The sequence below is a fragment of the Onychostruthus taczanowskii genome, unplaced genomic scaffold, assembly GCF_017590055.1.
Source record: "Onychostruthus taczanowskii isolate IOZ18803 unplaced genomic scaffold, ASM1759005v1 scaffold122, whole genome shotgun sequence".
In the NCBI taxonomy this organism is placed as follows: Eukaryota; Metazoa; Chordata; class Aves; order Passeriformes; family Passeridae; genus Onychostruthus; species Onychostruthus taczanowskii.
Window position 1 is genome coordinate 1359481 of NW_024498374.1, and position 15188 is coordinate 1374668.

Genomic DNA, 15188 nt, shown 5'->3' on the forward strand with positions numbered 1-15188 from the left:
GCTGCTGAGGTGCCATTGATTGTTTTGGAAATTATTTTCACCAAAGAATGCTGGTACTTCTCCAGTCTGAATTAACAGCCCGCCAGGGCTGGAGCCAGGAGCGTTTCTCTAATAACAGAACAAAGATATTGCTACTTGTTTCACTTACTCCACAAATCACACAGCTTGATCGCTTGGAAAAGTTGTTGGTACCCATATTTCATTTTACTGTGTATGAAAGCACTCGCTTCCTCTGATTTGTAAGTACAATAGTAAGTGTGAATGCTCTGAGAAAAGTCACATCAATCACATAATACATAACAGACAACTCTAGGCCTTAAGCCCATACATGAGGTACAGTTTCTTTCATGATATCAGGAAGCCTAGATTGCTAGTTCACAACTTGTACCGGATTTTGTCATACCTTTTGAATAACCTCACCACTTAATAAAAGGCTTCAGAGTAAGTAAAATAATAATTGCTCTCTGCTGTACCTTGTAAAAGGGAGTATTACTTCCTTCATGTGTTTAGCCTATTCCTATACTGATGTGTTTTGGCACTCATTCCTCTACATAAGGTAACAGCATTTTTCAAAATAGCACCTTCAAACACCTTCCCCATGGCTTTCTTGTATAATACCCAGTCTTCCAGCCAGCACTGGCGCTCTGTTATGGCCACATTTGGTACAGAGGGCAGGGTGATATTTTATGCCAGCCATCTGGTATATCATGCTTATTTTGTTTTGACATTAAAATGTTTTCTTTTACAAAGTTCATGACCAAGATGTGCTTCCCTGACTTACAATTTTTTTGACATGATGAGTTTACTGAGCTGAGGATAAATCACATGTTCAGCATCATTCTTAAACAAAAAGAGGGCACTTCTGGGTATTTCTTTAAAAACAGTCCGTGTCTGTTTCTACCACATGACTGGATCCCTTTCCATGGGAAGATTTCACTTGTAGCAGTCAAGGGCTTCATGAGCTGCAGTTACACATGGATGTGAACACTGGAGTGCTCCAAACAAAAAATGCCCCAAAACTGGAAAACCCAAACAAAAATGAACAAACTTAAAGGAGCTACTTGGTTTCTCTGGTTAGCCAAGTTCGGCTAAAGGTCTACACCAACCAGAGAGTCTTTGAAAGAAGAGAAGCAAAATTTTGTTTTCAACAAAGTAATTTTCTGTATTTGACTTTACACTTCAGTAGCAACTGCTCATTTTTACTCTGGAGACTTTTGGAGCACATGATATCATTACACAATAAAGTTCTGGTGACCGTGTCTCTCCAGATGAATTTTATTTCTCTCATGGTTTGTCTGAAAGGCATGGGTGCATGTGTGTGTATTTGTACACACACACACACACACACTTTATTTAGCTTAGGATAAATGTGTGTCTGTCTGTCTGTGTATGTGTGAGCAGACATGCATTTGTATGCATGTGTGTTACATCCACTTCACTTTGCAGGTTTCGGTTTACAGGACCTCTGGTGGATGATCAGTCTGTCTGGAAGAAAAGTACGCCCACAAATATCACATGGAACTAGCTGGGCTTGGGCACTGGTCCAGGCAGCCTCATTTAAAGCATCAAGATCATAGAAACCTTTGGCTGGAAAATTAGAAAAAGAAAGTATCAGCTTTCATTCTGGAGACCCACATTCAACTCTTTATGGAAAATATTTTCAGGAAATACCTGTTGACTGAGCCTTTCAGTTTAACCAAACCATATTGCTTTTGCAAATGAAAAAGAAAAGAAAGAAGCAAAAGAGTAAAAAGTATATAAAAAAGACTGGTTTTTGTCCCAAGGGTTGAATTAAATTAACTTCAAACTGAATAATTTTGTATTGTATGAGAGTACAGAGAAAACATCACACTGTGTGTTATGATCTGCATTCTCAGCTAATTATTAACATCTTTGCATACCTACTATTATCAGCAAATTCACTTTTTGGCTTTGCTTCAAGCTCTGTTTAACAAGCATGTGTTATCTGACCATGGCTATGGGTGGGACCATATCATACTTGAGAATATGCTCTTTGTACTGCTCTGGACAAGGGGCCCAATTTTCTTCCTGTTAGAGCCTATGTAAGTTATACTAAAAAGTGGAGTAAATCTTAGATAAGCCTAAAACCTTACAGACAAAAACTACAGTACTTTAAAGCCACAACTTCCTGTGAGGTCATTGCACTGATGCATCCATTGTCATCTAAATCCAGCCTTACTGTCAGTTATTTTCATTTTCCACTGCAGGAAGAATGACTGCTCTGAAAACTCAGGAGCATTCTTCAAACATTCAGACGTATTTTCAAGATTTAATTTGGGTTATAAAAAAAGATCTTGTTTACTTTCATCTTGAAATGGACTTTCCTTTTGAAATGGATTTTCACACAGTGCTGTTTCAAACTGATTTGCAAAAAGGCTAGGCAGGTTGCTTAATACCTGGATTTAGATCTTAAGGATTTTCATTTGAAGTGTACGCAGAAAAAAATCCACATGGCTCAAATTGAAGACGTATTTGCTTCACCCTTATTATTTGGTATGACAATATAGAAAAAGATTTTAAAATCTGTTTTTTTTCTTTGAACTGTTAGAAGTGGACAATTTTTGAAAGAAAAGGATTTTTGCATTTAAAAATATTCCATGGTTTCTGTCATTGGCACATGTTAGAGCTCTTCATTAAAGGCCCATACAATTTTAATATGATTCATATCCAATGGTTCACATAACCACAATAAGCCTTAGATCTCTTAATATGCCTGTTCCTAATGTTCTTTTTGTTAGAAGAGCAACCAAGTAGTGTTTCTTTTCTTGGCTGAGACAAATATCCCCTTTGCTTGCAGGAAATGAATGTGTATTTTCTGTACTTTGGAAAGTTTATGGAATAAAAAAAAAAAAAGGAGAGGGAGAAAGAGAGACGACTTTCTCCTTGCAGGCATGTGTTAGGCATTCCACAAACAAAACACTGTGTAATGAGGGCAGTGGTTGTCTTCCCGTGACACTTGAGTTTTCAGAAAAAGATTTATGTAAGTTATAAAAAGTTTTATGTAAGCAGTTAATATTTCTGAGCCTTTTTTGAACATTGTCTGTTTCATTCAACAACAGGGGTAATCCCTCCCCCCAAGCTGAGACGCTGTGAGACATGCAGTACATGCATGTGGTCTGAAGGTCAGTTATAGCATTTACCACATGATCAAGAGTAAGTCTTATGGAAAAAGAACAACACTGAGATTATTTTCTCAAGACCAGGAATATGAGGCAGCTGCAGGGGGAACAATTTTAGCTCAAGCTACAGAACCGACCAGGCTTGCATCAGCAGGCATTTAGGGACAGATGCTGGAAGCAGGTCAGTATCCCCAGAGGAACCGTGGACACACAACACTTCCCAGGAGATTGGAGGCGCCTGATATGACTCATTGAGTAAATGAGACAACTTTCTGATTCATATCTGGGAGCCTTTTGCTAGATTGTTTTCTCAAAGAGTGGTTGTCTTTCTGCTTTCACTCCTTCAAAACAAGAATAGTGTATTTCAAAATAACCTGATTTGCCTTTTTGCATCCCTCTCTTTCACATGGAATTCTCATTTTCTCCATCTGTTCTAACACACAATGTGTAATAATTAGAAAGTGCCTAACAACTAAAAAGGCAAATACAATGAAGATGTTTTTTGAATACATCTTTTACTGCACATTCAACTATGCCACTTGGCATCTGTTAACCAAGTTCCGGTTTTATATTACTTCAATTTTGATTATTATTTTGAACATCTGGTTAGTGTTCTCAGTGATCCTGCTCTCTTCTGCATGTCTTCTGAGGACATATTTCTTTGTACTGCTGTAAACTGATCTAGTGTATGACTCTTTCACAAGTGAGTTGTAGGAGACTTCGTCTACTTTTCCAGACATTATGGGAAGCTGAGGGAAATTGTGGGGAATATAAAAAAAAAGTGTGTGTGAATAAAATGCCTGTGAGGAAGTGGTCCAAACTTGGCCCAAAGTAGCTCAGACCAGTTGGCAGGGCCAGGGAAAGCATCCAGCAAGAAAGGTGAAATAACTTTATGTGGGAATGGGAAGTCCTGGGAACACCTTCCAGGCAAAGCATGGATAGGAATTCCTTTACATACTAGAGTGAACATATGACCCTCAGATACATATGACAGCCTATCTCTGGGGATGCTGGGGATGATCAGTGTTCATTGATTTGAAGAAGTGATATTTTAGAAAACAGAACCCACAGCACAAACATGTAAAATTGGCAAAAAAGTGATTGTTTATTTTGTACAACATAAATATTTTTCTCCACTGTGTTTATATTACAGTATCTCACAATGAAAGCTTCTCAGACTTGTAAATAAAAAGGGATCAATATGGACTGTTGACTGTAGAAGAATCTGGCTGAAATATTTATATCTATGTTGCCTGAGGGTATTTTATTTTAATGATTCTGTGTCATGTCTGCACGTTATTCTTGGATGTTTTTGGTTGTTTTAAGACATGCCTGTGTTAAAAGAAGTCAAGAAGTAGTAGCGAAGCAGGTTGCTAATCTATTTGTGTTTTGATTCAGGACACATTTGCACATAGAGGGGAATGTCCCAGGAGCCTAGTTCATAGATAATGACTACTTTTACTTTCAAGACTTTATTATAGGCTTTCCTTCTGTGAAGCAGAAGGAAAGCTTAAAACAAGATCTTGACAGTAAACTGGAGAACAGAGTACTTGCAAACTGTTTACCTATTGCTTTAAAATATTTTTTTTAATTCCTCACACTGTTTTGCTCATCTCTCTTAATTTGGTCTGTAGCTTACCTTGCACAGTTCTGACTTCAGGTTTTTTGGGTTCTGGCCTTCTCAAGTGCTTGGGGAGGTTGTCATTCTCCTGGTGCCATTTTTTCAGGCACTGTGGCTCATGTATACTAATAGATTTTGTTCCATACTCACGGCCACATATGTAGCAAATCACTGTTGGTGGCCGTCTTATCACTTTTGCCTGCAAACAACAACCGTGAAGAAGAAGAAATATTGTTTTTAATGTTCATTTTGAAACAGAATGACTTTGTATGAAAGCAATCATATAGATAAGGAACGTGCTATCTGTGAAATCTGTGTAACTGGTTTTTTCAGTCTGGTTTGGTTTGGAATAAGTTCTGAGGCTTATAAGAGATATTGCCTCATTAAGTGGGCACCTGGAAACAGGCAGGTTTCTTCTGCAGATGCTGGGCTGACTGATGTGTGTGGCTAATCTATACTTATCTGTGTTAAGTTTCATCTCTTTTATTTTCATAGCTTCAAGTTCATGAAGATGATAAGTCTTCACATGCAGAAACAACACCTCTACTTCATCAGGTTGCAATGCAGCATCCACCTTAAATGGTTGAAGCCATTTTTTACTTACCAAGCATACGTAAAATGGAAAGTAGCAACAAAAGCTTCATCAGCTGAACTCTTGATGTCTAGTACAATAACAGAAAGACTCCATCTTCTACCAGAACACGGATCAAAGTGCTGTGTCCAGCCTAGGTATTTATCTCTCTTAAGCTGGACAGTGAGGGCAGCTCTCCCAAGAGGTGATGGTGGTTCTTTACCTCACTTTTGACATAGATCAGTTATCTGCTGAAATTCTTGGCCTTCAAAGATTAAAACCAAGCCAGGATATTTCAGGATGAGGGGCAAAATAGGAACTGCTGTTTGTTTGTCCCAAAGGCCTTAGTGTGAACTTTGCCAGTGACTGCAGCAAGGGCAGAACTGGACTCTAAGCAAGTCATTGTTTCCACACTGAAGATCAGCTTTTGTTCTCAGAGGAAAACAGCTCTGAAGAAAAAGATTCCTCAACCCCAAACCTCACAAACACATAATCTAAGGCTGAAAAATGTATAATTACTGTGGTATTGCAGATTATGGACTCAGCTGTGTCCTTAGGCGTGTCTTCGGCTAGGCGTGGTATCAGTACCAGCCGTGCTCAGGAAGTTGGATAAAAACATGCTGTAGAGAAGAACTTTGAGGCACACAGATGGGTCTCACAACTGCCAGCACTTCCTACACTTCTGACTGCAGAATACCAGTAAGAGTACCTCAAGTCAGACGGACAGCCATGCCAGACCAAATACAGGAAACCTTTCTCACTCAAACAAGAGTTGTGGGGCTTTCATTTTTTCCTCTGCTGCTGTGTAAGACAAAGCATAACCTGTTCCCGTATTTATGACTCTTTCTGTCAGCCCATCACAATGTGTTCACAAAATTCTGGGTAGCTTTTCTCGTATTTATGTTACAGTCTGAAAATGTCATTAGTGAACAATCTGCAGAAGATCGCCTTCCTGTATCACACATGTAATCTCACTTACATGAAAGAAATACTATTCTATAAAGTGTATTTTTTCTGGGAAAAGTTGGACTTCATCTGGAAAGTTCTCACAGTGTCTTGAAACATAACATCCAAAGACAGGCTCTCCAAGGACATTTTCATCCTCTTGACTTACAAATGGAATTTCCTTGCTATCTTTGATAACACAGTATTTTATATGAGCATATTTTCTAATATATATAAAAATACAGCCTTCTTCTCCTGTTTTTTAGATGTTATTTTTTAGAATACAGCAACAGCTACTTTAAAAAATCTTATAACTTTTCATTATCAAATTTCACTTACTTCTTTACTTCAAGTTGCGACCTAGAACTTGTCTGATTTTAAAGTAAGACTCTGGGTCCAGCTGCAAAGTCTTCTGAAGACACTATATGTTTATTTGTAGGCTCTGGAGAGCTTTAGATGAGGATACTACAATCTAAACTCCTGAGGTCAGAGAACTCTTTTTAGTGTGCATGCCTGCTGTGGGTATGGTTATACTATCTTAGAAATGGTATCTTAAAAAATGCTAGGTGTAAAATCACAGGGAACACACTTTCCCCATGAGTTCTCATGAGCTGGGTTCCTGCATTCATTTAAATGGTTACTTACTGGCTGCAAACTAGGAAAGAGCAATTTTATTTATATTCAGATTGTAGGGACTCTTCATATGGTAACAGACTAAGTAAAAGAAATCCTAGTGCAAATGCAGAAATCTTTTCAAGTAGAAATGTCTGTCTTTTGCAACTTCCACAATTAAAAACTGTACAGAAACAACAGGAGAAAGCTGAATTAATTAAAAGAAATCAGATCACTCTTAGGATAGAATTATTTTTCTCCCAGAAAAATACTGAGATTGACCCATCACCACACATACAATTATATACACACAAATTCTTCCCTGCACACATGCTTAAAACCTGAAAGAGATTAACCTAGCAATTGGTAGTAACAGATTTTTCTTTTTTTAACTGTGGAATCCAAGATATGATAAGCTTTATTTGGAATTTCTACAGCTGATGATATTTACCCTTCATTTCTCTTTGTTTTCAGTGTGTCTATCCCAAATGTAACATCTGGAGGCCTGCAGTTTGAAAATGAACTATTTTTGGAAACACCACAATTTTCCAACCCAAACTACTCACAGGCCAGTGGCTAGGCTGTCTGTTCACTGCTTTGTTTTTAACTTTCAAAAAGGGTTGTAGGGAAGGTCTGTTCCTGAGGATATGTGTTATTATAAAAATACCTACAAATACCTAACAGTGTAGTTAGGCGTTCCTCTGGTGTCTCAGTATTTTCTTTTTTACTCCAAGACTGCTAAGTATGTCTGCGTGACTATGAATGAAGTTATTTAGTTCAGAGGGCTATGCAACTATGTATTTTCAATAGACCTGACATTACTTAAGGTTAGCCCCAGGCTGCTGTTATGGTGTTACATGAGGTCAAATCCTTCCATACTGCACAAAGCTTTTTATTTCTTCTTAAGTACACACAATAAGACTGAATCCCAAACTTCCCTACATAAATATTTATCATCCAGGACTGCACACAACTCTTCCCTTCTTATTTGTTTAATTATCCATTTATTTTAATGGGAAGAGGGGGGGCATCCTGCTCTAGGATGGAGCTCTTGTCATTGACTTGAATTGCCCATGGATTAGAGGCTCAGTAGAAGAATGGTACAAGCACTTAGCAGCAGCATTCTATTGTATGAAAGCAACCCTTTCCACACATTCCTCTCAGCCAAGTAAAAGGCATTTTGCATAAGGATCACAGACAAGGTATAGTATGGTTCTCGTGACTATCCAAAGTTGCACTTCACAGCCTACAACAGCACTCATGTTAGGATCATATGCCTTGAACAGCAAGATAATTCTGCAAGATTATGCATACAATTAAAAATATTACTCCACTGGAAGCATGAAATATCCCATTTTGCTCCTGATGTGCTTTCTTTTTAAGTTGAGTACATCAGTACAACGAATAGCACATCCATGTACAAGCAAAGGAAGGACACTCAGTCATTCCCAAGGATAATACTCAGTAAGTTTCCTTCAAACCATCCATTCACTGTCCATTCTCATCTAACTCTCTATATTTGCAGTATTCTCCTAGGAAGGTATTCAAAACCACTGCAATGAGGCAAAAAAAGGTGACTTTCCACCTTCATTAGAATGATACTGCACCTGAAGAAGCCTTCCCTTTACCAAGATGCTACATGGCTTTATACTAGAGCAAAATACAACATCAAAGCTCTTGCTACACAAATTTTCAAGACTTACACTGTGTTAAAATGCATTACAATTCAGCAAAGGAAGATCAGTGAAATATTTTTAGGTCGTTAACTAGATAAGAAGAAAACAGCAGATGGCAGCACCATCTAATAGGCTTTTGAGATCAGTGTTATCTATTGTCAAAAACCCCATGACTCATATACACACAGCAAGTTTTACTGATGCTCACTTACATATATCACATATTTTTGCCTATGAAACAATAGAACACAGACTGTTTTAGTGCAAGTCTGAGTTTCAGCAGCTGCAGACACCACTTCCATTGTTTGGAGTATCACAACAGAACCCAAAGCAGAATTTCTGAGCTGATGTGACCCTTGAGAGTCTTTGCTCTGAGTATGCTCAGAGCAGGCTGTTATTCTACACAACCAGACATGATTAACTCAGATGTGTTCATTGATTCTGAGAGCGAGGACAGGTACTGGAAGACCTCCATACGCTTATGGAGGCTGTTCAGTCTCCACCTCTAAAGACATTTAATGCAGAACTGAGAGTTTGTCAGTAATGATACTGGCCTAGTTGATGCCACACTTGCTAAAGGGGAGAGAACACCAGGGCATATAGGTAGAGGCATACAAGGAGAAGTGCTTGCAGTTGTAAAGTTAAAATGCACTTTACATGGTATACCACTAAATCAGTCAGAACTTTATTTTGAAAATGAGGAAAATCCAGGTTTTTCACTTACGGCATCTTTCATTGCATAAATTTATTTAACAGTAGCACTAATTTGCTTAAATACATAAAGGCTGGCTAGTTTTTTTCAGTTACTGCTTTCCTCTGATGTTCTGCTGAATCAAGACTTTAAGCAAGTACTTAAATAATTCACTGCCATAGTGAGTAAGACTGTTAGATGAGACAGGGACTGCCTCAAACGCTTTCCAGCCAGGACCAGAACAGTAGCCATTTCACTCCACCACTAGTGAAGCACTATTTTTTAATAGTATTAATAAGCAGCTGAGTAGCTGGTAAGGTGAGCAAAATGAAAACCATATGCTGGAAAAAGAGGAAGACTTTAGTGGAGACACAGACCTTGTCCCTGTTCATAATTAATCTGCAGTTATTCCATAAACTTAGTGCTTTTCCACACCCTTCAATGTGTGAATGTGTGGACCTTCCAAAATGTTCAACTGGAAACGAAGATCCTCTCACAGAGAATTTAAATCTACAGCAAAGTGGCTTCCTTTGACAGCTTCTTATAATCTGTCTACAAGTCCTGAAGAACCCCTTGGATCATAGGATACTTCTTTCAATCTTCCCATTCCATCTCTGCCTTCAATGCATAATTCTGTACTGAAGAACAGACCTCAGAGATGTAAAATCCATCATCTCTTTCTGAAAGTCATTGTTAATAATAAAGTCCCTCAAAGTCAATTATAAACTGCAAGCTGTACAGCCTCATTAGTTCTGCTGTAACTGATGAACTGGAACTGCTTGGAAGTAAATGAGGAAACCTGTTGTTCACACAGAAGGAAGAGCAGAACTGAACAGATTTCATTTTGGCTCTGCAGAGCTCATGGAAGTAAAAAGTGGCAATAATGCTGTTGTTCAACAAGTCAGCAGATGTGAGTGAATCCACAAAGGGAGCAGATACGTTGTGCAAGAGGGTAACATTTTTTAGAGTCACTGTCAGTGCCAAACCACACTCTAAAGGTTTTTTTATGGGATCAAAATTATAGAAAATTGCCCTCTCCCTCTCTTTTATGATCTACAGAATTATGTGTGATAGATTAAACTCTACTTCACACCCATGCCTTTCATTGAACAATCACCTTTAGAGCAATGACAGTTCTTTGGGAAAGAGCACAATAGAGTGTAAACAGCATCACTTCTTCTACAACTATAAATGCAGCAGTGCAGCACTTTGTGGGTCATGTAAAATTTGCTTGTGGATAATGTAAAATTTGCTGATAAAAGCAAATTTGCCAAATATATATCTATTTTCCAAAATATATCAATCAGTGGCCTCATATAGCATAATAAAAAAGGGACTCATGAAGTCTTTAGTCTCATTGAGCTAGGGTAATGTTATTATCCTAATTTTACTCAGCAGCTGGCAAACTAACATGTTACACACTTTGCCTTCTAAAGCATCTTAAGAAATGCTCTGCATAGCATTGCATTCTTTTGGTGACTGAGAGACCTAAATCCCATTATCAAAAGTAATGTGGGCAATCAGGATTCCAGCCCATATTTGAAAAGAAAAAAAAAAAACAAAAAAAAAAACAAAGGCCATTTAATTTGGACACTGGGTCTAAATTTAGACAACTATCTTACAAAACTCCTGGCCAAAAGACAGCTTGTGCAGAAACAAATGCAGAAAAAAATATCCAATTTTCCAAAACTCTGTGTAGCTTTTGGATAATGTGAATCAGCTTCTTTATTCTTGGATCCTGAATCAAATTCAGCGGAAAAAAATGTGCAGTCTTATTTATTTTGTTGTTGTTATACCCAGAACTGCTGCCTTTGAACATGCAGTCCTCAGTAAACTCATGTTGCATGCCAAGGTTAAGAATAACAGTAAAATATGAAAATCATGTTTTGAAGTACTGGATGCTTGCAGGACAATGAAACATTGCATTTCATGTTAACTAAATAAAAATATCTAACATCTCCTAAAACATATGACATCCAAACCTTGCCTAATCTGCTCAATAGAATCTCCTAGGGAACTAAATCAAGCAATGGTCTCTCTTGGGGATATAACTCTTAAACTCTCAACACAGAACCCAACTACTCCCATCCAAAAGGAAAATCAAAATAAACAGGAGTAAGTGGTTTCCCTCCTTCCTTTCCCAGTATTTCCCTTTTCTTTATCCTCTATTTAGCAGAGAAAAATTTGCATGGAGCTAAAAGGTCCTTCTGAAGAGAAGTGATTTTAAATTTGATGGCAAGCCAGTCTCCCCTGGAGTGCCAAGCATCAAGATGCATGCACACCCTTTCATACAGCACATGCTTAGCAATTTACCTGGTCTGATACAGCTGGTGCAGCCCTGCTCATTCCATGCTGGGCCTCAGATGGATCTCCACTTGCTGAGGCAGGTCCAGATCTTGGTGCTTTACCAGATTTACTAGCAGTAGCGCCACCTCCTTTGCAACACCTTTCGTGCACAGGGAGACGGTCAGGAAAAAAGGTTCGGCCACACTTTCTACAGGGCACCAGCTGGGCCTGAGCACTATAATAAGCTGCTTCATTTTCATCTGTAAGCGTATAGGAACCAGAACCAGTAAGGACCTCAGGTTTCCTGGGCTCTGGCCTTCTAAGGTGCTTTGGTAGCCGATCATTCTCAATACGCCACTTCTCTAGGCACTTAGGTTCATGTATAGCAATAGATTGTGACCCAAATTCTCTGCCACAGATATAGCATACCTTGAAGGGAGGTCTTCTTGGGGAGGATGTTTGAGGCATGTCTGAAGAATTTGACTTTTGTGATATTACTGCAGTGCCTGGTCACCTTTTCTGGGATATAGCTTCCAATGTACTTCTTTGGGAAAAATTCTGGGAAGAACTGGCACATAAGACCGTGAAACTTGCTCTAAAGGCAAGGTGTTAGAGATAATAATAGGGGCTTCTTCAGCACTTGACAGAATGTTCTAAGTTTTGTTCACTCGTTTTTCTTGACATTTGTTTCCATGAAGGGTATCACATATCGGGAAACTTCTCTCTTTCCTATGCATAAAGTGCTTGGGAAAATCTGTTATTCAGAATGATTGTACATCTTCTTAATCCATTTTCATGAGCCAAAATATATTTGGGACTTCAAAGTGGAAACACTGAACCTTATGGTTGTTTCAGTAGAGAAGGGGGTTTCTGTGTGTTTTCCTTTTGTCTTTTGTTCTTACACGACCCTGAAACAAATGAAATTAGTGTAAATTAATACATGTGATCTCTCTAGTTAGGGTTACTAACCACTGGTTTATCACAAGGCACAATTAACCCTGCTAATCTGTTATATTTTTAAATAGCAGATAAATAAAATCAAATATATTCTTATCTGTCGTGATCAGCTGAACAATGTAAATCTGAAATTCTGGTCCCAGAGGATTTTAAAATCTTGATGGACATGAAATAAGATGGGTTTGCACAAACTGAAACTGATGACGTGCAAGTGGTTTGGTGTATAACCAATATGCTTTATTTTCAGGTACTGACAGAACTGATATTTCTGGCAGTCTTCCATTTATAAGCCTTCTAAGTTGATACTTAGATGTCATTTTCCTGTCTCCAGAGACATAAGAAAAAGTCCCTCAGTAGAGAGATGTCAGTGTCCAATCGACAAAGGGACAGTAAGAAAGGAAATTGTTCCCAGTCAATTTATTGGTTGAAGGAGATTATTAGGCCCCTTAATTCAGCACTTGTGGTGTCTTAAACTCTCTGACCAGTCTTGATTCTCAGAGCAGGTTTCTTAATAAGGCTTACTGAGGTGCTTTGGGGGCTGAAGTACATGCTGGATGAGAGAGAAAGGGCACTGCATTTGTTTATGTTTATTTGTTTATACATGTCTCCAGGTATTACTAGATACATTTCAGTTTTTCAATGTCCAGTCTACCCCTGTAAACAGACAGATTTGTGCTTTATCCCTCAAATGTTCATTTCTTACAGTATTTTGGGCTGGTCCTCCAAGGATTAGAAAATATAATCCAGACCGTACACATATATGGCAGAGGCTACTGTTTGAACTGCATGGAGAAATAAAAAACCAAACTAGCACATTGCATAGATAGGTAACTGCCAAGGACAGTCTACTTTATCTGTAGTAGAAGAAATATCTGGCTAAAGTCATCTTGCCCTTACTGAATATTCCAGACTTTATCTCAGTCCTTCCAAACTCGTGGGGGATTCGTAACACACCAACATATCCACACTGGCTGTCTTGGTGTCTTGGTTCACTTCCTATGCTGCAACCATCCAGCCTGGATGTTTTTACTGCTTTTTTGCTGTGTCACCATTCAAGACTTTGTTCCCACTCATCAGCTTTTTCACCTGCATCTGTCACATCTCTAAACCCATGGGCTGACTTTTACCAAATGCAATGACACAGTTTTGTCATTACTTTTGAGATTACAAACTTAACCTTTGTCTGTGTCACTGAGAAGCAGCTGAGCTCATTCTAGTCTCTTACAAATATTCTAGGCGGTATCTTAAGTACAGGGGCAACAGTGAAGAAACAAGTTGTCACCAGCTTCATGTGAGTAATCATCCTTTTGCCAGGCACACAAGATGTTTAGATTGCTGCATTGACACCGCTTGCTTAAATACTCACAAAGCTGCATACTTCTGGGACACTCGGGATACTTTCTTATTTTACAGAAAATTCCTGTGGAGCTTGTATTTATTTGTAGGCAAACTGGAAAATGTGAACACCATCAGACCCAGTCTGTGATTTGTACTGGAACAAATCTGTGAGCAAGTATGTTAGCTGTTAAAAATAAAATTTCTGAGGACCATTTTACTTGGCACATTCAAAGTTAACACCTCATCCAAAACTGTATTAGATAACTTCAGTCAGCTGAAAAACAGGGTAAACTGTGTGGCTGTAGTACCCTCTCATGTCTGAAGCTACCAGGTGTATCAGGTGCACATAATATACACTGATGGTTACACAGAACTATACCACTGGAATTTTTAGTTCAGATATCAAAATAACAGGTTCAGCAGTTTGTGAAATTTAAATGTGCAAACTAGTATTTAGGCTACTGTATTGCAAGGCTGTTTGAAAGACTGGGAGAGTTTCCAAGGAGAGTGGCCTGTTGAATGCAAGTTGGGAAATAGCCAACCTCTTTAAGAGGATGAAGGGAATGGAGAGCCAGGGAAACATTAAAGGGTCATGAAGGCAGGGGAGATAAGGGTTATTGGCAGGTCACAGGAAGGGAGTATCAGAAAGTTCAGTAACATTTCAGGGAACTTCTGAACTTTGCAAGATCCTATTTATGTCCTATTTATTGATTTATGTCAGAAAGAAACTTTCTCATACCTGAGAGGATTCTTAAAGCAACAGTGAACACAGAACTGCCTGCCATATGAAGAATGTTAGGTGACTAAATCTGTTGCCATTAGGAATGAATCAGTCAATAAAAGATGCTATAAGCAATCTATTAACAATATAACCTATTGTTGGATTTCCAAGCTTGCTATAGTAAATACTTCATAAGAGAATTATGCTTCCTTGTGGGGATTACACCATTTGGTCTACATTTATTCCTGCCAAGTTCACTGTTATTATTTGGAAACTTCCTATAAATTCAGTGTGAAATGAAAAGGCATATGAGCAGTTCAAATCTTCTCTCAAGCTCAGTGGTAAAGATATGGAAGTAAATCAGGACTGGGATTTAACAATTCAAAACATAAAACTTTCTTATGTTTTTCTTTTTAAAACGTTGCGATATGTTTTAATAAAGTGGGAAGGATCATTGCATATAGCTATGGGAAAACATTTCTCTCCCCTGCAATTCCAATGAGGGCAACACTTAAAAATAATTTCATGAACTGCTGTGACAGGTCACTTACAACTAGCGGAGAAATTCAATGTAATTAAAAGCAAATGAAATACTATGGCTAGTTTAGAATCAGCATAAGAGCTTCAGTC

At 38.3% G+C, this 15188-nt stretch overlaps 1 protein-coding gene across 1 annotated transcript; it reads right to left on the minus strand.

The window, feature by feature from the left end:
* Positions 1 to 1435: 1435 nt before the first annotated feature.
* Positions 1436 to 12236, minus strand: LOC121331512 (zinc finger protein 474). The gene is given in 5 exon segments (XM_041395996.1): positions 1436 to 1587; positions 4780 to 4960; positions 11570 to 12063; positions 12066 to 12218; positions 12221 to 12236. Coding segments are annotated over 5 exon segments (996 nt in total).
* Between the last annotated feature and the right edge of the window lie 2952 nt (positions 12237 to 15188).